The sequence below is a fragment of the Scyliorhinus torazame genome, chromosome 14 (genome assembly GCF_047496885.1).
Source record: "Scyliorhinus torazame isolate Kashiwa2021f chromosome 14, sScyTor2.1, whole genome shotgun sequence".
Taxonomy (NCBI): Eukaryota; Metazoa; Chordata; class Chondrichthyes; order Carcharhiniformes; family Scyliorhinidae; genus Scyliorhinus; species Scyliorhinus torazame.
In genome coordinates, this window is record NC_092720.1 from 45851481 (window position 1) to 45876391 (window position 24911).

Below are 24911 nucleotides of genomic sequence, written 5' to 3' on the forward strand. Positions count from 1 at the left end.
TGGACCACCTCCATCTGGGATTGCACCACATCACGCTGTGACTGTGCCACCACCTTCTGGGTCTGTGCCATATCAGCCAGTGACTGCGTCATCTCGGTCTAGGACTGGGCCACCTCCCTCTGTGTCTGTGCCTCATCGACCAGCACCTGGGCAATGCTGCCGACTCTCTCAGCTATGGCCCGCTGTGACTGGGCCACACTCAGTAGCACCATTGCTATGTCCAGGTGGCTCTGATACATGGCACATGGATGTTTGTGAGAGGGCAGCTCTTTCCTGGGCCTCGTCCACTGCCTGCACAGAGTATCCCAGGCTTTGGATCTGCTGATCCATGGCCAAAACCCTCGCACCCCCAAGGCCTCCACCATGGATGCCACCCGGGTGGTTTTGGCTTAGGTGGCACACATGGCCCTTGCCACGTCCTGCTCCTGTACGTGGTTGGACTCCTCCAACTGCACCTGAACATGCTGGATGCTCACCAGCAACCCCTCATGTAGTCCCTGGCTCTGCGACCAAATCTCCACAATCGATGGGACTGTCCGTTCCAGAAGCCCAAAACCCATCTGAACGGCAGCCAGTCCCTGGGGTCGGCCCACTCTCTGACCGTCCGTCCCCTCGGGAGTTCTTACCTCCACCTGCTATAATGGAGCATTTGCGTGGTGAGCACCAGATAATATCCCAGGAGCCTCTTCACTAAAGTGCCCAACCGAGGTGAGTGTCTCTCGGATGGTGGAGGGTGTTGGAGAGAGCTCTGAAGGGAAATCAGTATCATCATCGGACTTGAGCTCCGGGATGTCCTGGGTTTCGGGCATATGGGTCCTTTCCATGTCGGTATCCTTGTCGCTGCTCGACACCTGGGGGTCTGGCTGTGGCAGTGGCTGTGGCTGTGGCTGGGTCAGGGGACACCTGAAGGGCCCACCCCATCACCAGCAGGTCCTGAAAGACACAAGACAAGATGCAAGACACTGGGAGGTAATGGGAGTGGTGGGGGTGGTGTGGGGGTTAGGGTGAGGGTGTGGGAGTAAGGGTGCTGTGGGGAGTGGTGTGAGGATGATGTGGGGGGGGGTGGTGTTGGGGGGGCTTGACGCCACGTGTCATAGGGAACCGCAATTCAGTGGGGTTCTGACTTCCTCGCCTGAGGCCGATTTCCACCCCGGCGACTGCCCTTTCCTCGGACCCGCCAACCACATCCATGGCCCGCTTCTCTGCCACGGTGAGGGGCTGCAGGTCTTGTAGTCCCCCTCCAAGTCTTCTCCCGCTCCCTGCAGTTATGAGTGGCCTTCTCCTGGGTGGGGGGAAATAGAAAATGCACAGTGTTAGACAGAGGGGTTTGGACACCCTCCGTGTTGGGGGGGGGGGGGGGGGGGGGGTCACGGGCGTGTATGAGCTGGTCGCTGAGACTCCTGTCACCTCCATTAGATTCTGTCCTAGGTTATGCTGTTTTCTGTCCTTAAGCTATTTTTTTTTTAATCCATTTTGACATTGACCCTCCAGTTCCATGAGCTCGAATTTTGTTAACCAATCTTTTATGAGGTACTTTGTCAAAAACTTTCTTAAAATCCATGTAGCTAACATCCAATGCATTCCCTTCATCAACTTTCTTTGTCACTTCATCAAAAAGATCAATTGGATTCATCAAACATAATCTGCATTTTACAAATCCATACTGGCTACCCTTAATTAACTCCAACCTCTCCAAGTACCTGTTGATTTTTTCCTCTCATTATTGGTTCTAAACCTTACTCATTAAATGTTCAACTAACTGACATTCAGTTTCTAGGACTGTCCGTAAGCCCTTTCTTGCATCAGGGTGTCACATTTAGCCGTCTACAGTTCTTTCGCATTGCCCCCAAATCTAGGGAAGATTATCACAAGCCTTTCTGTTATCTCCAACCCCACTTCGGTTTTTAACCTGGGGTGCAATTCACCGAGACCAGGCAACTATATCAACTCTCGGCACAGACAGCTTTTCTCGAACCTCCTGGACCTCAATTTTTACCCCATCCCTTACTCCTATCATCTCTGCTTCCACCAATATTTTGTTAGGTGTTGTTAAACCACTTAAGTGCATCACGATTTTTATAAATAAGTTGCTTACCAATATGTCATGAAGAAAACACACTAAAAAGGGATACCCCAATTAGCAAGTATCATGCGTTTTGTTTGAGCTGTCTTGTTTATTATGTAGGAAAGTGTGGGGAAAATGCGCGGGTAGCGAGTGCGGTAATTGTGCGATGATCTGTACCAGGAATTGTTAGCAGGGGGTTTGATGTAAGCAAATATCATAATGGGTACCCCTCCTAATGGGAGGACCACGTCATTTCAGAGGCCGCCCTCAGTTAATTGGGCTACATTAAAAGAAAAGGTGAGATCTGCAAACCGAGCAGGGGGAGCTCCCGTTCAGCGCTGCAAGAGCTGTCTTGGGTTTGTGTGGGGGTGGTGGTACACACTCAGAACCAAGACGTAATTGTTACTCACTTGTGGAGGAAACTAGCTGGCAGATATCTTGAGTCTTAAGAGTATGTGTATTGTTCAGTCACCTTGACTCGTTAATGGCAGTTTTCTCCCAGGAGCTGTAAAAGAGATGACCATGATATTATTTGCTCAACAAATCATCTTGGTGTTTTCTGTGACTTTGTGGCAAAATGCTCTGGGTAAGTACAAGCTTCTTTCAATTTTGTGTTCTTTTCGTCTTGTTGATGTTGAAAGAAATGTTTAAATTAAAAGGAAGTAGACTTGTTGAACATTTATAGTAACTTAAATTGATTTAAAACTTTCAGTACAATGAAATCTGGTTAAAGATATAGTACAAGCAACTACTGATACCTCTTTTGTATTTGTATTTCATTTCCACAATAGTCTGGAAATTACTGTTAGAATTGCCATTGGAGAAATGATATATTTTTATGACATTTCTTTCCTCAGTATTTTCGTAACATTAATACATCTAAGATAAACAGATTTTCTTAAAACACCAGGGGGGCATGGTTGCACAGTGGTTAGCACTGTGGCTTCACAGCTCCAGTGTCCCAGGTTCGATTCCCGGCTTGGGTCACGTCTGTGCAGTCTGCACATTCTCCCCGTGTCTGCGTGGGTTTCCTCCGGGCGCTCCGGTTTCCTCCCACAGTCCAAAAATGTGCAGATTAGGTGGATTGGCCATGCTAAATTGCCTTTAGTGTCCAAAAAAGGTTAGGAGGGGTTACTGGGTTACGGGGATAGGGTGGAGGTGTAGGCTTAAGTAGGGTGCTCTTTCCAAGAGCTGGCGCAGACTTGATGGGCCTCCTTCTGCACTGTAGATTCTATGCGAGGAATTTGGCAATGGTATTTTAAGCGGTGTGCAACAAAATTACTCACCATGGTTTCCAAAACAAAGTCCCGTTCATTATTTATATTAGGTCGCTTTGCAATCCCTTTGGCACTGACCCAAATATTTGGTGCCTTTCATAGTAAGCTGTCAGATAGGGCCACTTAAGTAGGTATTAATAAAATAGGAAAGGTGAGAATCTGGGTCAACTGCTGAAGGTGTACTATGTTCACCAGCCACAAAAGTGAGTAACTTACAGAATAGTTGATAGGTAAGACTGATACAGTTAAAGGTGTTCATTGTGAATGAGCAGCAGTTCAGCCTTTAGCACTATATTTACTATAAAATAAAGGGGCGCGATTCTCCGACCCCCCCCACCAGGTCAGAGAATCGCCGGGAGCTGGCGTGAATCCCGCCCCCGACGTGTCCCAAATTCTCCGCCACCAGAGATTCGGCGGGGGTGGGAATCGCGCCGCGCCGGTCGGCGGGCTCCCCCCGGCGATTCTCCGGCCTGCAATGGGCCGAAGTCACGCCGCTGTCAACCCTCGCCAGCCGGCGTGGATTGAACCACCTACCTTACCGGCGGGAGCAGACGGCGCGGGCGGGCTCCGGGGTCCTGGGGGGAGCGCGGGGCGATCTGGCCCTGGGGGGTGCCCCCACGGTGGCCTGGCCCGCGATCGGGGCCCACTGATCGGCGGGCGGGCCTGTGCCGTGGGGGCACTCTTTTTCTTCCGCCTTCACCATGGTCTTCACTGTGGCGGAGGCGGAAGAGACTCCCTCCACAGCGCATGCGCGGGGATGCCGTGAGCAGCTGCTGACGCTCCCGCGCATGCATCGCCCGGCGAAGTCCTTTCGGTGCCGGCTGGCGTGGCGCCAAAGGCCTTTCCCGCCAGCCGGTGGGGCGGAAATCACTCCGGCGCGGGCCTAGCCCCTCAAGGTGAGGGCTTGGCCCCATTCTCCGCACATTTGGGGCGGCCCGACGCGGGTGTGGTTCACGCCATTCCATTACGCCGGATTCCCCCGCCCCGCCGGGTAGGGGAGAATCCCGGCCAAGGTATCCAGTTCAATTTAAATATGTATTTGTGTTTGGCAGATCCAAAGAGCATTTACACTGCCAACATTTCTGAAACCTTGGCAAAAAAATATATAGTTTTCAGCTCCTCTTGCTGCTTCTTTCTGCAGTCTGATTGGGTCACACAAATATTTGTAACAATTTTCCCTTGATTTACTCCAGATGTTGTGCAGCAACTGATAACTACAATATACAATTTGAAATTAAATAAGAAATGAAATAATTTTTAATACAGGAAGACTTGTGTTTGTCCGAAGAAATACAGAAAGTTACTGTTTTTCTTTTCATTCAAAGCTTTTGAAACTGAAGTTTCTTCAATTGGTCCTCATGAAGTGATCATGGGAGCCGAGGATCACGTTGGGATTTGTACCCCTGACAGGAAGGGAAGAATGGGATTTGTGGCAAGGGCAACAAACTTAGGCACAAAATTCCTCTTTTAAAGAAAATGGGAATATGGCACCAACAAAATTGCATCCTTGAAATATTTTGTCCTGAAGAATGGGATTTCATTGGAAAACCATTCATTATGGTAAAAGAAAACTGGCAATATCTGTGTTTTCTTTAAAAGAGGAATTTCAACTCATATTTTGTGGCTTGTTGCATTTTAGAGAGAACCCATCACATTCACCAATTGTATGCTTTGGTCAGGATACATTCCGCAACTTTGGAAGCCTTCATCCATTTGCTATCATTGTAACTGTTGATTGTTTTTTCAACTAAGTGCATTTGCACCTTTGTACATTGAAATTGGCTGGATGCGTTTCAAAAGCACCCAATAACTCTTTGCATTGCCTTCAAAATAACTCCACTTCAGAAGAAACCCATCAGTTGTGAAGTACCATCATATCATGCTGATGCGATAAGCTACCATATAATTTCAGGTTCTATCTGTGCAATTTCAAATCTAAATGATTTGAGTCTGCTTCCTTGGGGGAACAGCCTGGTCAGAACCTTACAATGCCACTTTGTACTCATTTGTTCTACAGCAACATTAAAGCTCCAACATTAACAGACCTCTAGCTATTTTCATAAATGGTGTTCAATTCAGCAAAGAAACATACCTGTCCTGTTCTTTAGTAACAATAAATGTGAAATAATATGTGCCATCAAAGGAGGCATATATTGGCTTAATAGAATGCCCCTGGAAAACTGAGAAAAAAGTCCATGCCGCATAATTCACTGTAAATGCTGATTACTATCAAAGCATCTATTTTGACTTCAACCATTCTCTTGAAAATTGTTCTCTACTTTTCTGAGCAAGGCACCTGTTGATTATCTTCTCAGTGTTAATGAATGAATGAAAGGAGAAAGAATGAACTACTTTATTAATAATATTTCGAATTTGCTTGCAATGAAAATGGTTTTAAAAATGTTTCTAAATCTACACTGCGGAACAGTAATACCCTTCTCAGGCAGAGCTTCACACTCCACAAAAATGATTAGACTCTGAAAATAATGGCCGGGATTTGCAACCAACCCATTGCGTGTTTTTCAGCAGCGAAGGCGATCGGCCGGCGAGGTTTTTCTGGTCCTGCTGTTGTCAACGGGATTTCCCATTGACTGCACATTATCTGGACTGACAATATGTTTAATGTACAATGTGTAAAATATATCAACCTGTAAACTCTAATGTTAGCCCCGTTTGTCTTCCTTAGCTGGATCATTTTGTCAATAAGTAGAAGTGATTCTCATCATCCAACATTTAAACTTGGCTGAGGAAAATGCTCAGAAGTTTCCAAGTTGGTGTAGCACACACAGTCTGATACCAACATTGCAAACCTAATCATGGGCGGGATTCTCCGCACCTTTAGGGACCAAGCCCACACCTTGAGGGGCTAGGGAGTGGTTTCCGCACCGCCGGCTGGCGGGAAAGGCCTTTGGCGCCACGCCAGCCGGCGCCGAAAGGTCTTCACCGGGCAACGCATGCGCGGGAGCATCAGTGGCCGCTCACGGCATCCCCGCGCATGTGCAGGGGAGGGGGTCTCTTCCGCCTCCGCCATAGTGAAGACCATGGCGAAGGTGGAAGAAAAAGAGTGCCCCCATGACACAGGCCCGCCCGCGGATCGGTGGGCCCCGATCGTGGGCCAAGCCACCATGGGGCCATCCCCCGGGGCCAGATCGCCCCGCACCCGCCCCCCAGACCCCGAAGCCTGCCTGCACCGCCTTGTCCCGCCGTTCAAAAGGAGGTTTAATCCACGCCGGTGGGTGAGGGTTGACAGTGGCGGGACTTCAGCCCATTACGGGCCGGAGAATCGCCGGGGGTGGGCCCGCCGACTGGCACGATTCCCGCCCCCGCTGAATCTCTGGTGGCGGAGAATTCGGGACACGGCGGGGGCGGGATTCACGCCAGCCCCCGGCGATTCTCCGACCCAGTGGGGGGGTCAGAGAATCACGCCCCATACCTGTACTTCACTGAAGTCTGCTGGTCCTTTATTGCTGCATTCACAATCATACCGGCAAATTTTTTAAAAATGGACCTTTTAACCAAAATATAGCAGTTACAGAGACAGGCCTTGTGCAGAGGAACATGGACCTGGAGCAGTATCAGTGCGACTGAAATGTAGAAAACTATAACTGACAATATTAAAAGACATATCAAAATGCTGACACCTCAATTTAAGGAGTTCATTCACCCACATATTCACAACATAATAATAATCATTGTTTCCTACATATAGGCAGTCACACTGCAAATGCAAAATGTCCAAAGAACTTGACAATTAATGACAGCTTCAAAAGCCATTAATTGAAAATGTATACTGGTTCTGTACTTTACTGAGATTGAGGTTAAAGTTCATAATTGAGATTGTGATAGGGGAACTACTCTCCACATCTAGCGATGCCATATCTGATCCAGAAGCACTGACCTTTGACACTAAGTAGAGAAAGTCTTCCATTCACAGTACTGAAAATCTTCAAAATCTATCACAAAAACATCTTCATTGGGTAATGTACAAAAACAAACTTTAAATGTAACTATATAGCATCATGGGATGTCATATAACTTCAGGATTCTGTCTTCTTTGTTAGCCATTGACCTTTGACACACTATTTTGAGCATCTGTGCACCCCAGAGAACAGTATTAAAATAAACATCGGGGAAAAGCCGATTAACTTAAAAAATAGCAAATAATTGTCAGGTATTTTCAGTGGCAATTTAATTCTGCATTTCCATTTTCAGTCACTAACCACATGAAGGAATCCGGAGTCCATTTTAGGTATATATTGTAATATTTCTGTCACATGCTGGAAGATGGATCAAATTAGCGTCTTAGGTAAAACATGTGCTTTAGCAATGGCTTTCTCTCCCCATCTCGATTCCATCTGATTTTTTTTCAACACTCATTCCAAAAAGGAATGTCACATCACAAATAATCCAGTGAAGTGATAACCACTAAGTAAATCATAGATCCAAGTGAATTGTAATCCTTAAGGCTACGATGATACAGTTGTGACTCTGTTATGGGTGGCGTTTAAGGTCCACTGTGCACTGATGACTGTACAAAGAAAAACTGTCATAGAAACATAGAAAATATTTTAAAAATAGGAGCAGGAGGAGGCCATTCGGCTCTCCAAGCCCGCTCCATCATTCATTATGATCATGGCTGATCATCCAACTCGATAGCCTAATTCCGTTTTCCGCCACATCCTTTGATCCCCTTCGCCCTAAGTGCTACATCTAACTGCTTCTTGAAACCATACAATGTTTTGGACTCAACTACTTCCTATGGTAACAAATTCCTTAGGGTCACCACTCTCTGGGTGAAGAAATCTCTCCTCGTCTCTGTCCTAAATGGTCTACCCCATATACTGTGGACACACCCACCATCGGGAACATCCTTCCTGCATCAACTCTGTCCAGTCCTGTTAGAATTTTATAGGTTTCTATGAGATTCCCCCATCATTTTTCTGAACTTCAACGAATATAATCCTAACCAATTCAAACTCTCCTTGTACGTCAGTACTGCCATCCCAGGAATCAGTCTGGTAAACCTTCGCTGTACTCCCTCTATAGATTCTCTATATCCTTCCACAGATAAGGAGACCAAAACTGCACACAATAATCCAGGGGTGGCCTCACCAAGGCCCTGTGTAATTGCAGCAAAACATCCCTGCTCCTGTACTCGAATCCTGTCGCATTAAAAGGCCAGCATATCATTTGCCTTCTTTACCGCCTGCTGCACCTGCATGTTTAACTTCTGGCATGGTGGTCCTTATTCAACAGGAAGGTACTGGACTTCTTGTTGCGCATCATTTCAGCATGCTTTCAAAGAAAACTCATTCAAATTGGTTTCAAATGTCTCAGGACTCAATTCAAGCCAGTCTGAATATTTTTGGAATACATATATTAAAAGATACATGGCACACCCAGTGCCAATTTGCAACACAGATCTATTTGGAAAGCGAATGAAACTTGGGATAGTCAAATTGTGGTCTGAACCAATCCAAACTGTTGGAAAGCAAGCACACAGAAGTGTATATAGGGTATATATGTCCCCTCTATATGTTTTAGGGACATATATACTGTTCAAAGAACTCATTTATTATGCAGAAATTGAACAGTGCCATACACATCAATAGAAAGAATGGGAAAATGGAATTCTGAATAAAGATCTCTATCAGAATATCCAATTTTTATAAGGCTGATTTTAGAGAATTGGCCCCTTTTATTATTACAGTTATATTTTTGTCATCTTGAAAAATCTTGTGAAATACCCCATCCTAACATGTGAATGAATGACTCAGTTGTTTCTATTTTCAGGTGATTCCTCAACTCTGTTACAGGATCCTATGACCATTAAGAAGAGGTCTGGAGAAACAGCTGTAATCTCTTGTAACCTTTCTGGTGAACCTTTCACTAAAGACATGACATTAATATGGTACAGCTACATAAATCAAAGCCAATCAAAGATTGGAGAAATCGACTTCGAGAAAAATAGCTCCAGATGTGTTGAGCAGGTCATTTTAACATGGGACCTTAACAGAGCTACAATGGAAATGGCACACCTGATGAAAAACAACTCTGGAGCTTACGGGTGTCAACTACTCGCTTTATCTGGCAGTGTTGTAAAGAAAGCCAATGCAACAAACATCATTGTTACAGGTACGTCTCCAACCTTCAGCATCTAAGTAAATACCTTAATGTATTCTCAGGGATTAAATTGTTGAATCTCAACATTCATTTCATATTTACATATAAAGAACAAAGAGCAAAAAACAAAGAAATGTACAGCACAGGAACAGGCCCTTCGGCCCGCCAAGCCCGTGCCGACCATGCTGCCCGACTAAACTACAATCTTCTACACTTCCTAGGTCCATATCCCTCTATTCCTATCCTATTCATGTATTTGTCAAGATGCCCCTTAAATGTCACTATTGTCCCTGCTTCCACCACCTCCTCCGGTAGCGAGTTCCAGGCACCCACTACCCTCTGTGTAAAAAACTTGCCTCGTACATCTACTCTAAACCTTGCCCCTCTCACCTTAAACCTATGCCCCCTAGTAATTGACCCCTCTTCCCCGGGGAAAAGCCTCTGATTATCCACTCTGTCTATGCCCCTCATAATTTTGTAGACCTCTATCAGGTCGCCCCTCAACCTCCTTCGTTCCAGTGAGATATATTCGGTATTCGGACAAAGAGAAGGTTTCAAAATCACCAGTATGATTTACTTAAATTCTTCAGTGCAGAGATGAGCATACCCAAGCTCCACATTGCAGCTCCAATGACAAATTCTGTATAAAAATCCCAATAAGTTGCTGCCTTCCTAATTCAACACTCGTGGATATTTATTAGAATTTATTTTAAGCACAACCATTCTGTGATTCTGTGATTTCAGAGATAGCTTAATATTCTTTGAGATTATCTGACCATAGCAAAAGCTTTTTATATTGCAGTTGATATGCTGTAGTCTGTTCTGGGTTCAGATCAATATTGCCAGACGGCTCTTTGTTATTATAGATAATACAAGAGCAGAATAATAAAAGCGGAAGAGTCCATGTGACACTTCTGCAGAGCTACTTTGTTATTAGTTGGAGAAACTGACGTGAGTTTTCTATCATTTATGCTACTTAGTGTATCTTTTAGAATTCTTGATTAAAATATATATAGAATGCGATTGGAATAATGGATAAGAAATCCTAACTTCCATTGACATGGAAGGGTTACTTTAACCTAGTTGAAATGCCTATATGTGTTAGCATGGTACCTTTAACAATAGCTATTTTATATCCCCAGTAAAAAAATGAAAAAAATTCATGTTCCAAGTTTTACTCATTTATGAGAATGAATGAGCCACTTTTAAAAGTTTATTTATAAAATGCTCTAAATTGACCACACCTGGTTTAGCTGGTTTGGACTGGAGCGGCTGGTTTATCTCCCTGGACTAAATCACTGGCTTTTAAAGCAGACCAAGGCAGGCCAGCAGCATGGTTCAATTCCTGTACCAGCCTCCCCGAACAGGTGCCGGAATGTGGCAACTAGGGGCTTTTCACAGTAACTTCATTGAAGCCTACTTGTGACAATAAGCGATTTTCATTTCATTTCACCAGGTTCAATCTTACTTTTTTCAATCCATGTCACATTGTGTAATAGGAACTATTACACAAGATTGTTTATTTTCCAAAAACTAACGTTTAGGAACACTGTTGTTAACTTAATGCCAACAAGGGGGCTTTTTGTTCGCTTTCCAGTGTTGAAGCCAAATAGATCCAACTCAAATACGACAGAAAGATAAGTCAGTTCGGTTAGAAATGGATAGCAACTGAATGCGCTTCCTGAGCTGAGATATTACTTTGTGGAAGAGAACATAAAATTTTCAGTACCTTAAGTTCAACTTGTAATTAACTTTAATAAAGCCACTCAGACATTGAAATTCTTTCTTGCATCTTCCCACTACAGCTCAAGCAGTAGTGGTGTCCACATTACAATCTAGGCCTTGAGGTGGTAAACTTTGATAAGGAGGCAGTTGAGATGATAGAAGCACATTCTTAGTATGGCTGTAGCCGGGGGTGGGGGGGGGGGGTCCAATTCTACCAGGGTCTACGCATGTCTAGACATGTCTAGCCTCCCTGGACAGGCAAGTCTTAATTGAACCCATGTAACTAAAGTGGTCTTCTATTTACTCTGCACACTCTGGGCAGGGTCAGTGGCAGAAATCACCTGCCATAGCTACAGGATTACATTCCTGAGATTTTCTGCAGCCATGATGTTTGTGAAATAGCTGACACAGGGAACCTTCATCAGGTCAGCAGGAACTGCTGATCAGAAGCTGAACTGACTGCCCCGGATGAAAAGTGAAGACAGTCTCCAAGAATTCTTTGCAATAGGCTCTGGGGCAGTTTTGTAAATTCCATGGGAAACGTTTTCTGTGTTTGTTATTTATAATGAGGAGTCACCCAAATGCAAAGCACATGTTTAAACTTTTACTACAAACGCCAAACAGGTGCAATTTTACCAAAATACCAGCAATTTATTTATAAAATTTCTAAATTATAAATGACAGTAAACGATAGAATTCAATCCAGAGAAATATGAGTTGATGCATTTGTGGAGGGCAAACAGGCAAGGAAATACCAGAAATAATAAATGTTAGGACACTGAGAAGAGTAACAGAGGGACCTTGGAGTCCATGGTCACAGATCCTTGAAGGTAGTAGGACCTGTAAATAGATGGTTAAGAAGACATATCAGGTACTTTCCTTAATGGACCAAGATATAGAGGAAAAGAGCAGGGAGGTTATGCTAGAACTGAATGAAACACTAGTTAGTTTTTTGTTTAATTTAGAGTGCCCAATTCATTTTTTCCAATTAGGGGACAATTTAGCATGTTCAATCCACCTACCCTGCACATCTTTGGGTTGTGGGGGCGAAACCCACACAAACACAGGGAGAATGTGCAAACTCCACACGGACAGTGACCCAGAGCCGGGATCGAGCCTGGGATCTCGGCGCCATGAGACTGCAGTGCTACCACTGCGCCACCATGCTGCCCCGAATGAAACACTAGTTAAACCACAGCTAGAGTACTGTGTTCAGATTAGGTACAGCTGACATTTACAGGAAGGATGTAATTGCACAAGGGCACAGAAGAGATTTACAAGGATGTTGTCAGGAATGGAGAACTTTATCAATGATAAAAGATGGGATTGTTTACTTTGGAACAATTGAGGCTGAGGTAAGATTTATTAAAGATACATAAAATTACAAGAGACCTAGATGGAGTGGATCAGGGAAGACCAATTCCCTTTACCAGAGCGGTGGGTAAACAATAGGCCTTTATTTATAATAATTGGTAGAAAGTTTGGAGGGAATTTGTGGAGAAATTTCGATTGTTGCCAATCTGGAAGTTACTGCTGAGGCAGAAAGCCTCGTCACTTTAAAAAAATACTTGGAATTGCATTTGAATTACAGTCAGTTTGGAACTAAGAGCTGGGAAATGGTATTGGCTGGATCATTACTTTTTGGCCAGCATTGACACAATGGGCTAAGTGGTCTCCTTTTATGCCATAAATCTTCTGTGTTTCTATATTCCGATGATAGACCCCGAGTCATTATGAGCCAATACCACGTACAGTGGAAAAAATGCCTCCAAATTCAACTGGTCTATGTCTCCTCATTTAAGAATTAGTTGACTAATCGTTTCAAAATGTTTGATCAACTGGAAAATAGTGATTTTATGCACTGATACAAGTCAGACAAGTGGTCATGTTGACAATGGGGCACAGGTAGGGAAACAATCTGACTTACTAGGTCTATAATCTAATCATCAAAAATAACCCAAGTAAGTCACAGAAGCTATTGCAAAATTATTAGCAATTAGGTGATTTTATGAATATGGAAACCCTGGCTGTGAGTCATCAGCAAGTCGGTGTACGTCTTTCATGGTACGAAGAACCTTCCGAATCAGGTGTACTTTTCCATTCACATCATTCAGAAATGTGGGTTTGCATCCAAAAATATGGGCACTTAACTAATGTTGCCTTAAACCGTTTTGAGGAAAAAGTCGTTTCCATTACTTTACGAGCCATGCTCTGTTACGTAGGGAAGCATGTCAAGGTGTTTCCCTGTGTATTTCATGAATTGTTTAACTAGACACAATGTTCAACTGAAAAAAAGCATGCACATTATATAAAAATGTGTGTACTTATTACTTGTCACCGTTAAAGCTAATTGTTAAAAGGGAAATACCTTAGACAACAAAAGCTGAGTGGAGCATTCACCTGGGGCTAATAATGGAACCTTCTTTTATTTAGCTATTAGACACTAGAATGTTTAGTTTCTACAGTCGGTCTCCATAGGGAAATTTAGTCTTTCTAAAACGTCAGATCTCACCATTTGACTGTTAATTTTTTTTTCTTTGATGCTTATCTCTAAACTGTAACAGGAAGCAGTGCAACATTAAAGAGGCGCAGAATCGAGAGCGCAAAAAGTGCATATCTTTTGGTGTAACCTTCATCTAATTTAAAGTGCCGTGCATTTTTTCAAAGTCTGCAGTTATTACATAAAGGAAGATTGTTATGGTCATCAATTGTTTCCAGAATAAGGTCGGAGAGGGTGAAATTGGTCTCCAGCCAGATGACAAAATAGATGATGAAAAATCAACAGTCTGTTTTACACTCCACCCTATTTTCCTTTCTCTGAAGGTTTTATGCAATCACTGAAGATCTCTTTCAACCCCATGTATCCTTGAGCTGAACCAATGTACATGCTGCAAAAAATATTGCATTTTCCTTCACCAATGGGGAGGGGCCTCCACGGTGGCCTGGCCCATGATAGGGGCCTATCGATTGGCCGGCGGGCTGGTTCCATGGGGGCCTATGTTCCTCCCCGCCGGGCCCCTGTAGGGCTCCGCCTTATTGCCCAGGGTTCGGTGAGGAGAAGGGAACATGCACGCATGCGTGGAATCACGACGGCCGTTCCGCGCCAGCTGGAGCTGCGGGGACCACCCCGGCGCCGACCTAGCCCCCTCGGGAGGGGAGCATTCCAGACTATCGGGGACAGTTGACGCCGGAGTGGTTGGCGCCGCTTTTCACGCCGGTGTCAGAACTTGGCCGCGGGATTGGAGAATACTGGCCATAGTTTAGAGTAGGTTTTGGACCATCAAAATAACAGTGAGGGGAACAGCACTCACTATTTTTTTAAATTAAATATTTTGATTAGAATTTTCCAGTTTTAACAATTTGACATTTAGATATATAAAACACATAGGGCAGAATTCTCTATTCCTGCAGCTAAATACCAGCGCCAGCAGAGAATCCACGGATGATTCACAACAGGAAAATCGGCGCAAACCCCTCACCGATTCCGGGACCAGTGAGGGGCTAGCACCGGCGCCGTGTGAAATACTCGCGGATCACGCAGAAAACGGCTGCAGAATCGCCGGGTCCCGGCCGGTATATGCGCAGGCCTGACGAGCAGCACCGGTCGCGCCAGCCATGCTGGAGCCATAACCCGCCCACCCCACAGCCCAGCCCCCCCATCCAGCGGCACGGATCCCGGATTAGTATGGCGGCACTGGACACTGTCCGCAGCTGGCGCACCAGGTTCCCGACTGCTGGGACCACAAGTGGCCCGCACCGTTGGGAATTCGGCCCACCGGGGGGGAGATCCGCAGGTGGGCCGGCTGATGATGCGCCAACAGCCTTGCGACTGCGTGTCCCGATGACGCCAATTTGGAGGCACGGAGCATCGGCAACCGCCGTCAAACCGGCGCCTGCCCCAAATTCGGCATCGGAAGCCATTCTCCGCCTGATCGCCGTTGCCCATTTCGGCATCGGGTTACAGAGAATACCGCCAATAATATCAACATTCCTTATGTACAATTTACACATACCCCTTTCATTGGTCCTCACCCTTTCCTTGCTCCCCTCCCCCCCCTCCCCCTGTTGATAGTCGGGCTTCATCTTGGCCCCTTCTTCCGCCATGGGTGTTGTATTGTTATATTGTTTCTTTTATTTTGTGTTTGTTGCTGTTGCCCCTATGATTTCATTAGAAGAGGCTCTCTGCCCCTCCCCCTCGCTCTTTGTCATGTCCCTTCCTGATCCTTTCCTACGTTCCTTCCTTGCCGCCCCCTGTTAACCCTGTTCCTATTTGTTCTGTGCGATCTTGTCTGCCCTCATTTCCGCCCCCCCCCCCCCCCTCCTCCCTTTCTTCCTAATCACTAATTGCTTTGAGCAGGTCTTGGAACAGGCTGATGAATAGCACCCATACTTTGTGTATTTGATTTTCTCCAGGTGGAGAAATTCCGACAGGCCTCCCAGCCAATCTGTAGCTGTGGGTGGTACTGCTGATCGCCAGCTGAGCAGGATTCTCTGTGTACGATTAAGGAAGCAAAAGCTAGTGCATTACTGTTCACTGTTAGCTATGTGGAAACGGTGCAGCAAATTAGGCAAGGCTTAGATCGGCATTAAATGCCACAGTCCAAAGGTTGTGTCTGAGTTGTGAGTTCAAGGTTTTGCAAAAAGAGAGGGTGGGATTTTCCCCAAATTTGTCTGAGTGTCAGGTCCTGACTGAAAACCATGTGTTACGCTCCAGAAACACAGATGAGTTTAGTGGACAAAAAAAATTCTGGGGTGCGGTTTATGCTGTCACTGTGGTGGGGTGGGGCCTGATAGAGCCAGAAAAGCTGGCCCGACAGCAGAGAGCAGGGCGCCATCTTTAAAAGGCACCATGATATGTGGTTAAAATAGTTCCCCCAACTCCCCCACGGACACAGATGACCAACCCACAAGGATCGGGGTAACCCCCCAAACCGAAGCATCGGGGCACTCTCCGCACCCCCCACCCCACCACCGCTCAAGTATCGGGAGGCACTCTCCCCCCTCACCACCATTGCAGTAATACGGGAACTCTCCCCTTTCAAATACATGGCCCTCCCCTTGCAGGCAACCAGGGCACTCCCCTTTTCCCCCACTACACATAAGAGGAACCCCCTCAATGGAGGAGTGTTACCCCACCCCCACAAGGGCACCTTGGGACTGTCCCCTTCATGTGCTCCCTTGGTATTGCCTCTGGAATGCCCCAGTGAGCACTGTGAGGATGCCAGCAGGCAATTTCCAGCCTTGTCCCTGAATCCCTAGGGCCTCTAGGTACCTCCGCACCCCCGGTGTGGTCATCACAATTGTTTTTCACTTTTGAAAACCAGTAGTGATTTGCACGGGTGTGACGTCATGTGGCCAGGAGGTGAGGATGCATTGTGGGTGGAAACTAAGGCGTGATCATTTTAATTATATTAAAACATATTCAAATTCATGGAAATCAGATCCACGCCTTCTCTGGGTATGAATCTGATCACGTCACCGGCCAGGGGACGGGGAAGATCTTGAACCGAGATCACGTTGGAGTAAATTATGAAGTTAATTATTAAAAGCACAGAGTCACATTTAGTGCATATCTAAGCTCTGCCTAATTTGCTGTACCATTTCCACATAGCTAACAGTGAGTGCTGTTCGCCTCACTGTTATTTTGGTATTCCAAAATCTGTTCCAAATTACGTATCTGAGTATGTGTGACAGACGCAGAGATTGCAATTAATAATGAAATGCTTTAAAATACTATCTGGAAAAAGATTGAACCATTAGTTTAATTGATTTGTGTGAAGTTTAGGTATAAATAAACATCAATAGAAATGTATTTATACTGTAACTTAAGTGCACGGCTATTGCAAGCCTTTTAAAATAACAGGCTTCTATTGCCATCATTTTGTTGTGCCATTGTAACAACTTTTTCGTAAATGGAAACCATCATTTTTGACTCATTCCCTCAATTAAATTGTTCATTTTGCTGCTGATAATATAGCTGAAAATGATGTGTAAAATCTCGCTATATTTTCTGAAGGAGCAGACTGTTTAGGTCACTATTAAGGCTCATGGATTTTACAGTTATCCATTTTAATTTTAATATCATCAGCAGAAGCATTGCCTCACCATTACTACCTGGCACATCATTAAATCACCAGTCAAAGTCATTAAATGCTGATGTATTTAAGTCCCTCTGAGGGCTGTTTTCAGTGCACCTGTTAAATTATTTGCATAAATTCCTGTGAGGCTATTTTATGGCCAGCCATACTCCACTTAAATTAACAGGTTAATTAATGCAGATAGGAGTGTATGTTGCCAAATGCACAAAGAATTAAACCTCGCTATGCCAACCACATCCTCAAGTAATGGTTCAAGAGACAAAAACGGCAGAGGCCTATTTTACATCAAAATGTTCTTTAAACACTTAACTGTCACAGTGTTGTGAAGAAAATTCACAAGAGGCAGGTTGAAATTTGTAATTTACTTCATATTTATAAGGCCCCTTCTTTTGAATATTTTATCCCATTCCCGCTCACCCCCACTTCCCCACAAGTTACCTTCAATGCCTTCCAATAAAGTCACTTCTCAGCTAAGAAACCTGGGCGAAATTCTCCTACCCGCCCCGCCAAATTTCTGCGCTGACCGGCCGGCGGGAGTCTCCGTAACGCCGGCCGGTCAATGGGGTTTTCCATTGTGGGGCAGCCCCACGCCGTCGGGAAACCCCCGGGCGCCGGCAGAACGGAGACTCCCACCGGCGGAGAATGACGCCCATGTTTGAGGCATGATTTAACGGGACAAAAACAGAGTTTAGTGGGGTGTTTCTCGGCGCCTGCACGCGAACAACACTGCTTTTTAACTGGACTTTGTGGGGAGGGATTTGCCTCGGTGAGGAATGCCCCGCCATTTTTAAATGCCGCCCCGATGTTTCAATCCCCCACTCACCCACCCCACTGCGGTCTCCAACGCCACCCCCCCCCCCCCCCCACCACTGCACACAAGTTACCTCTTAGGGTGTCCTCAAGCCCCCCTCCTCCCCCAACCCACGCCACCACTTAAGGGCAAGACACCCCCGGGCCCAATCTCTGGCACCTGGGCACCTTGGCACATGCCAGCCTTGCACCACCACATGGGCATCCTGGCAATTCCAGAGTGGCACTGCAGTGCCAAGTCCTCAGGTGCCAGAAGGGGTGCCAGGGTACCACCCTGAGGAGAGCCCAATCACCCGGGGCCTCTAATGGCCTGGGAGACAACCCCTGAGGTGCCATTACACCTGGTTAACGTTTGTGGAAACCAGTAGTAAACGGTTTTGACAAAGGATCATCTGGACTCAAAACGCTAGCTCTTTTCTCGCCCTATGGATGCTGTCAGACCTGCTGACATTTTCCAGCATTTTCTCTTTGGTTTCAGATTCCAGCATCCGCAGTAATTTGCTTTTATTTAGTAGTAAACGGCGTCCTGGCGCGGTCTCCCAGACGCAGGCCCGATCCCGGGCCTCTGGAGAATACGGCGCAGACATACTTCATTTAAATATGTTAATCTAGATCTTGCCCAGTGAGAGCGAGATGACGCCTCACGTGATCTCGTTAAATCTCACGAGGTGTTTTGAGCATCGTGAATCTCACAAGAGGTCTCTCGTGAAAATCAACGGCCTCGTTACATCACCAATGTGGGCACAATGAGGCTATTCAATCGCGCCCCTGATCTGTTTCCATCGGATTTTCACAGTAACTTAATTGCAGTGTTAATGTAAGCCTATTTGTGACACTAATAAAGATTATTATTATTATATGTTCCTCCAAACCTGAATACTAAGGGCTTCGATTCTCCGGTTCCCCGGCTGCATGTTTGTCGGCACCTCGCTATTTGCTGGTGGCTGGATTCTGTCTTGCCGTTGTTTCTCAATGTGATTTTCCAATGTAACCACCGCACGCCGGCGGGAACCCGCAGGTAGCAGTGCACTGACAGCGGGAAAACTGAATCGCAACGACTGGAGAATTCCAGCCTAGATGTTTCGCTCACATGACTTGGAGTAACTTCTGCCACCAGTTCTTTCCTTCCTGGCATAACATTACAATTATCAACCAGATATAGGCCACTGCTGAAGCTGTGGTAAAATTTGCAGTCCCGGCATTACAAATATTGTATTATAATTAAGTTTGATTTAAATTACAAACAAAAGACATGTTTTGGAGTGTTGGCAAACTGTAGAATGTCAATGTAACAACATATGAGAGCTGACATTTCCTATTGTGCGCTAAATGAAATATTATTTTTTTTTTTTTGAAGATTCAGAGATTTCAATCCCAGAAAACAGAAACAACACAGACAACGTGACTGAAAAATCCCAGAATAACGAAGCTAAAATTCAGATAATTGTTGCAGCAGTAATAGCTGCCTTCGTCATTATCTGTCTGCTAATTTACATTTTATTCAGATTCCGACCAAAAAAACAAGGTAAGTAGCAGAAGATATTTTTCGTTTCACTAATTCTATAGTTCGAACAAATAAACTAGACAATCCTCTAAAGCAACGACGTCAGACATTGCATAAACACATGGTTCAAAACTTCTACTTTACAAACATACAAACCTTGGGCGTCATTCTCCGCCGGCGGGAGTCTCCGTTTTGCCGGCGCCCGGGGGTTTCCCGACGGCGTGGGGCTGCCCCACAATGGGAAACCCCATTGACCGGCCGGTGTTACGGAGACTCCCGCCGGCCGGTCGGGGCAGAAATGTGGTGGGGCGGGTAGGAGAATTTCGCCCCTTATCTATCTTATACCGTCTACATTTATATATCAGCTGGAATTCTTCAGCCATTGGGATTCTCTTTTCCCACTGGTAGCACAGCACTGCCTATGGGTTTCCCAGCGGCATGGGGTGGCTTCAATGGGAAATCCTATGGACAAGCTGCGGGAACGGTGAACTGCCAAGAAACCCGGGGCTGGGTGATCAGAGAATCCAGCTCATCATCTGGCATTTTCAAAGATTATACAGCATTGAAGGCAAAGTGGAATTTTAACTTGTACCAAACAAAAGATTATTTTTTCCTACTGTTCTCAAAGAGATTTCTTTTACCATTTTTGGGTGTTCCTGTAATCCTGACAGAGATGGACACATTACTGTCATTGCTCAAAGAGAGACAAAAACAAAAGGGCCCGACTCAGGACGCGACGAGACCGTTAAATCTCATAAGAGGCCTCGCGCGAGATCTGTGACGCTTGGGGCGCCTCGCGAGATCAAACAAGATCTCACGAGACATTGCAATCTGGATATCGCCCTCACTGGGCAGTTAGGCTGACTTAAATATGCCTGCGCTCTCCCAAGGCCTACAATCGAACATCCGTACCTGGGAGACCGCGACATGGCACTGTTTAGCACTGGTCCACACGAATGTGGACAAGGTGTAATGGCACCTGGAGATCTCCCAGGTCATCAGAGGCCCCCAGGTGGTCAGGCTCTGGGCAAGGTGGTATCCTGGCACTGCCACCTTGGCATTGCCATCAATAGCACAGGGAGCAGTTGCTGGTAATGTCCCCACCAGAAGCCCAGGACCAATGAGGATCCCCAGGCCAAAGGCCAGGATGGTGATCGCAGGGAGGGGGTTATGGAAGGGTCGGGGTGTCAGAGACAAGGGAAAGGGGGTTGGTTTTCAGTTGCCTTTCCCCCTCCCAATCCTATGTCCCTTGATGAAGCACTAAGTGTCTGACAAAAAGCACCCTCCTCCCTTCCCCCCACCCCCCACCCCTCTCCCCACCACCAGGGAGAGGTTACTGGCATACCCAGTGGGGTTTGCTGGCCAGTGGTTGGCTGGTGCAGGAGAGCCATGTGACTCCCATTCAATCCCTGAACCTCCATTAAACGACCAAGAGCTCAGGGATTATTGGTGTCATTTGGTTTATTAAATGAGTCTAATGGACATCCAGCGACAGACAAGGTTCCTACCGCGACAGACAAGGTTCCTACATTGGTTCCTTTGTGGTCTCAACCTAACTGGGGACAGTTTTCGAAGTACTGGGAATCTGATGCAGGTACTCCAGCCCAATTCTCACGTTGCTCTCCGCTATCATACCTGCTCTGCCAAGCTCAATTAATCTCTGCCCATGGTGACTGTTTCACTGATGTCAGTTTTTATTTCTAGATTTTATTAATTAAAGCTAAATTCTCAAACTGCCGTAACAGGATTTGAACCAAAATGCTTTGGATTATTAATACAGATTTTTGGATTAATTTTCTAGTTTTAGTTAGAAATGGGCGAAAAAAAACAAAGTAGTGATTTTAGTTTGCACTAAGAAGCATGGAATACTGGCTGGTTACTGCATTAGTTACACTTGCAGAGACTGAGCATCAGCATGTTTGATCCCATGTGGGCAGCACAGTAGCACAGTGGTTAGCGCTGTTGCTTCACAGCTCCAGGGTCCCAGGTTCGATTCCCACCTGGGGTCACTGTCTGTGCGGAGTCTGCACGTTCTCCCTGTGTTTGCGTGGGTTTCCTCCGGGTGCTCCGGTTTCCTCCCATAGTCCAAAGATGTGCGGGTTAGGTGGATTGGCCATGCTAAATTGCCCTTAGTGTTAAGTGGGGTTACTAGGTTACAGGGATAGGGTGGAAGTGTAGGCTTGAATGGGGTGCTCTTTCCAAGGGCTGGTGCAGACTTGATGGGCCAAATGGCAACCTTCTGCACTGTAAATGCTATGATTCTATGTTTTTCTTTGCTTTTTATTCTGTCTTTCCAACATATGACATCCATTTAAAATCAGGAGCAGCACTAAACTCCAAAGGTACACTTTAGATTCTATTAGAAGATACTTGACCGTAAAGGAAATAGAATAATTGGTCAGTGAAGTCGAAACACAAATCTTTTCTTCCAAGGAAAACATTAATAACATGGGGATAAACATGTGGGGATGACTCGTCTACAGTTCCCCCTCCCCCCACAATTATCTCAACATAAACACACACACATGGACTAAACCTTAAATCTTTCAGAGTAGAATGGGATATTCCACTCTGTCCTGTCACAATACTTTGACCCTTTCCTGGCGATTATACCAAACCATGAGCATAGTAAGATCGCCAGGCAGAAGACTTTGCAACTGCTCGTACACTCACACGTATTTTTTTTTTAAAGAAAAAATCGTGCCTTTACTGAACCAATTTCTGTAATAGTCTCCTGTCTTGATGTGCCACTGTGGAAAATCAATTGATTGAGGAATTTGAACCAAGATTTTTTTTTAATATATAAACGAAAGGAGTGATAGACACAGTGATTGATGCCTTTCATCTAATTGTGGGGATTGAATCGGCCACCACTGCTGACCTTGTTCAAGCATTAACATGCAGTCTAAACTAACAATATATACAAAATCTAGCTCATTATCCTGGAATAATTCTGTCATCAACCACCTGACATAAATGTGTGATCTATTAGAATTACGATATCCTGAAAGCTACCTAAAAGATGCAAAGGAAAATTATTTGACATTTCTGAACTTGCATTCAGTTTACACAGGACACAAGAGTAATTTAGCTGCTCAAAGCACTCGATGTTTACCCGTGCTGTGGTTCAGCCTGTTAATCCCCTGATTTTATTGAGGTGGAAATCCTCCACTGCGCTCATTTTGTTAAACCAAGAAAGCTGAGCTTGGCATTGCCCCACCATCTCTTTGTCCAGTTTTCTTTCTCCTGAAACCTGAAGTAGATATTGTTTGTAAAAAGAAAATGTACAAAAATGATTGAGTCCAGCTCCTGTTGATCAACAGTGCGATAACTAACCAACCTGTGGTGAATGCGGTAACAAGATGCTCACAGTACAGGTGATCACTTACTGAACTTACAGAGATTGGGGTGAAAAGAAGTCACAATTCTGTCTGTGCTAGGTGGCCTCATTCTTCACATTTATAAGAGGTGATTTGTAGAATGATATCGCACTGTACCAAGGTTTGCGTTGGAACAGATGGTGCTTTTCTCAACCAATCCACTTGCGGATGTATCATACCCAGCTTGGGAACCTGTATTTAACAAGTCTCTTTTTTTCTTTATAGGTACGGATGCCAGTCCTCCTGCAGCAGATGCCAGTTGTCAGGTAATATTTTCTAGGTTACCATCGCGTAATATCAGGATTTAAATAATTTGCTGGTTTCATTTCTGTTAGCTCTGATGCTACTGTTGGCATGACGAATTTATTCAGATAATTTGATGATAACCTGTGCAATGAACATTTACTCAGATCTATAGGTATTCGGGTGATATTCTTCCAAACCATCAAATCACACGATTCCCACCAGCCACAAAAGATAAAGTGAGGAGAGATAGTGAATCCGCCTGCTTTGCGCTGGCCGTGAGGTGGTTTGATGTCCATAACAAAATATATGAGCCGGAATTTTCCGGCCATTGCGATTCAGTTCCTGCCGGCAGTGCAGCCCCACCCGCGGGTTTCCTGACGGTTTGGGATGGCTTCAATGGAAAATCCCATTGACAAGCAACGGGAATAGAGAATCCCACCACCAACGAGAAACACTCAGCTGGGGGCCAGGAGTATCCCACCCATGGAGGTTATATAAAATAGAAATAGCATTTTTAATAATGTGGGCCTTAGTGCAAAGGGTAGAAGAGGCTAAATATTGTTAATTGCCAGTTGCTGATGACATGGTTGAGGTAGCCCTGCATCGAGACAATCTGCAACATGTTCATACGACTCACAAGTTACAACAATGGCATCATAGAAATGTCACTCGGTTTGTAATCTAGAAACCCAGATTATTGCGCTGTGGACAAGGGTTCAAATCCCACCACAGCAGCTTTTGGAATTGAAATAAAGTCTGGAATTGAAAGCTGGTCTCAACAACAATGATCATGAAACCTTGTTGTAAAAATCCATCTGGTTCACTGGCGTCCTTTAGGAAAGGCAATTTGCCTTCCTTACCTGGCCTACATGTGACTTCAGACTCACAGCAATGTTATTGACTCTTAACTGCCCTCTGGAATGGGCTGTCAAATTACTTAGTTCAAGGGCAATTCGGGATGGGCAACAAATGATAGTTTTGCCAGTGATGCCCTCATCTCATGAAAGAAAAATACATATCTTAAAAAAAGAAAGCAGTTTTCAGCCAATGAATTACTTGTGAACACATCCAAATCACAGAAACAGCAAATAATACATGACCTGCAAATTTGCTTTAAAATGATAGATGAAAATTGAACAGAAGACTGGGAGAACACCACTGCTCGTGTTGGGCTAGTGCTCTGTGATTTTCTATATCTACTTATAAAATCACCATTTAAATGTGCCTTTTGGTGTGTCTCCTGCTACACAAGCTGATAATTACTGGGAAGAGCATACATGCTCCAACAGGCTCCCATCAAAATTACAGCTGGGGGTCAACGTATGCTATAGAATTTGATTTGCGAAATAAAAGGGACTATGACCTGATGCGAACTGCCAGAGTACTGGTGTAAACAGGACAATAAATTATTTGCATGAGTTGATACTCAAATATTCTAAGAAATGGCACATGTATTCCTTTCCATCAGCGAAATAGGTGCGTATGAGATGATGGACACAATTTAATGCCCTCATCGCGCCCGACTTGGTGATGCGACGAGGCCGTTGAATCTCGCGAAATATATAACGCTCGAAGCATCTCATGAGATTTAATAAGATCTCACGAGGTGTTAGGCTCGTTTAAATATGTCTGCGCCTTATTCTTCCACAGCCCGGGAACTAACAGCCTCACCTGGGAGTCCTC

General features: G+C 45.2%; 1 protein-coding gene across 3 annotated transcripts in view; it reads left to right on the forward strand.

Annotated features, from left to right (window-relative positions):
* LOC140389696 (uncharacterized) overlaps positions 1–24911 on the forward strand; it is a 101851-nt gene that overhangs the window by 71986 nt on the left and 4954 nt on the right. For 2 of the 3 annotated variants that reach the window (XM_072474081.1, XM_072474080.1), the window contains exons 3-5: positions 9136–9477; positions 19456–19623; positions 23208–23248. In XM_072474081.1, coding sequence (XP_072330182.1) covers positions 9165–9477; positions 19456–19623; positions 23208–23248 — 522 coding nt within the window. In that variant the 5' untranslated portion in view covers positions 9136–9164. Of the gene's footprint in view, positions 1–2421; positions 2652–9135; positions 9478–19455; positions 19624–23207; positions 23249–24911 lie in introns of those variants that run through there. The other variant, XM_072474079.1, reaches the window with a different exon arrangement.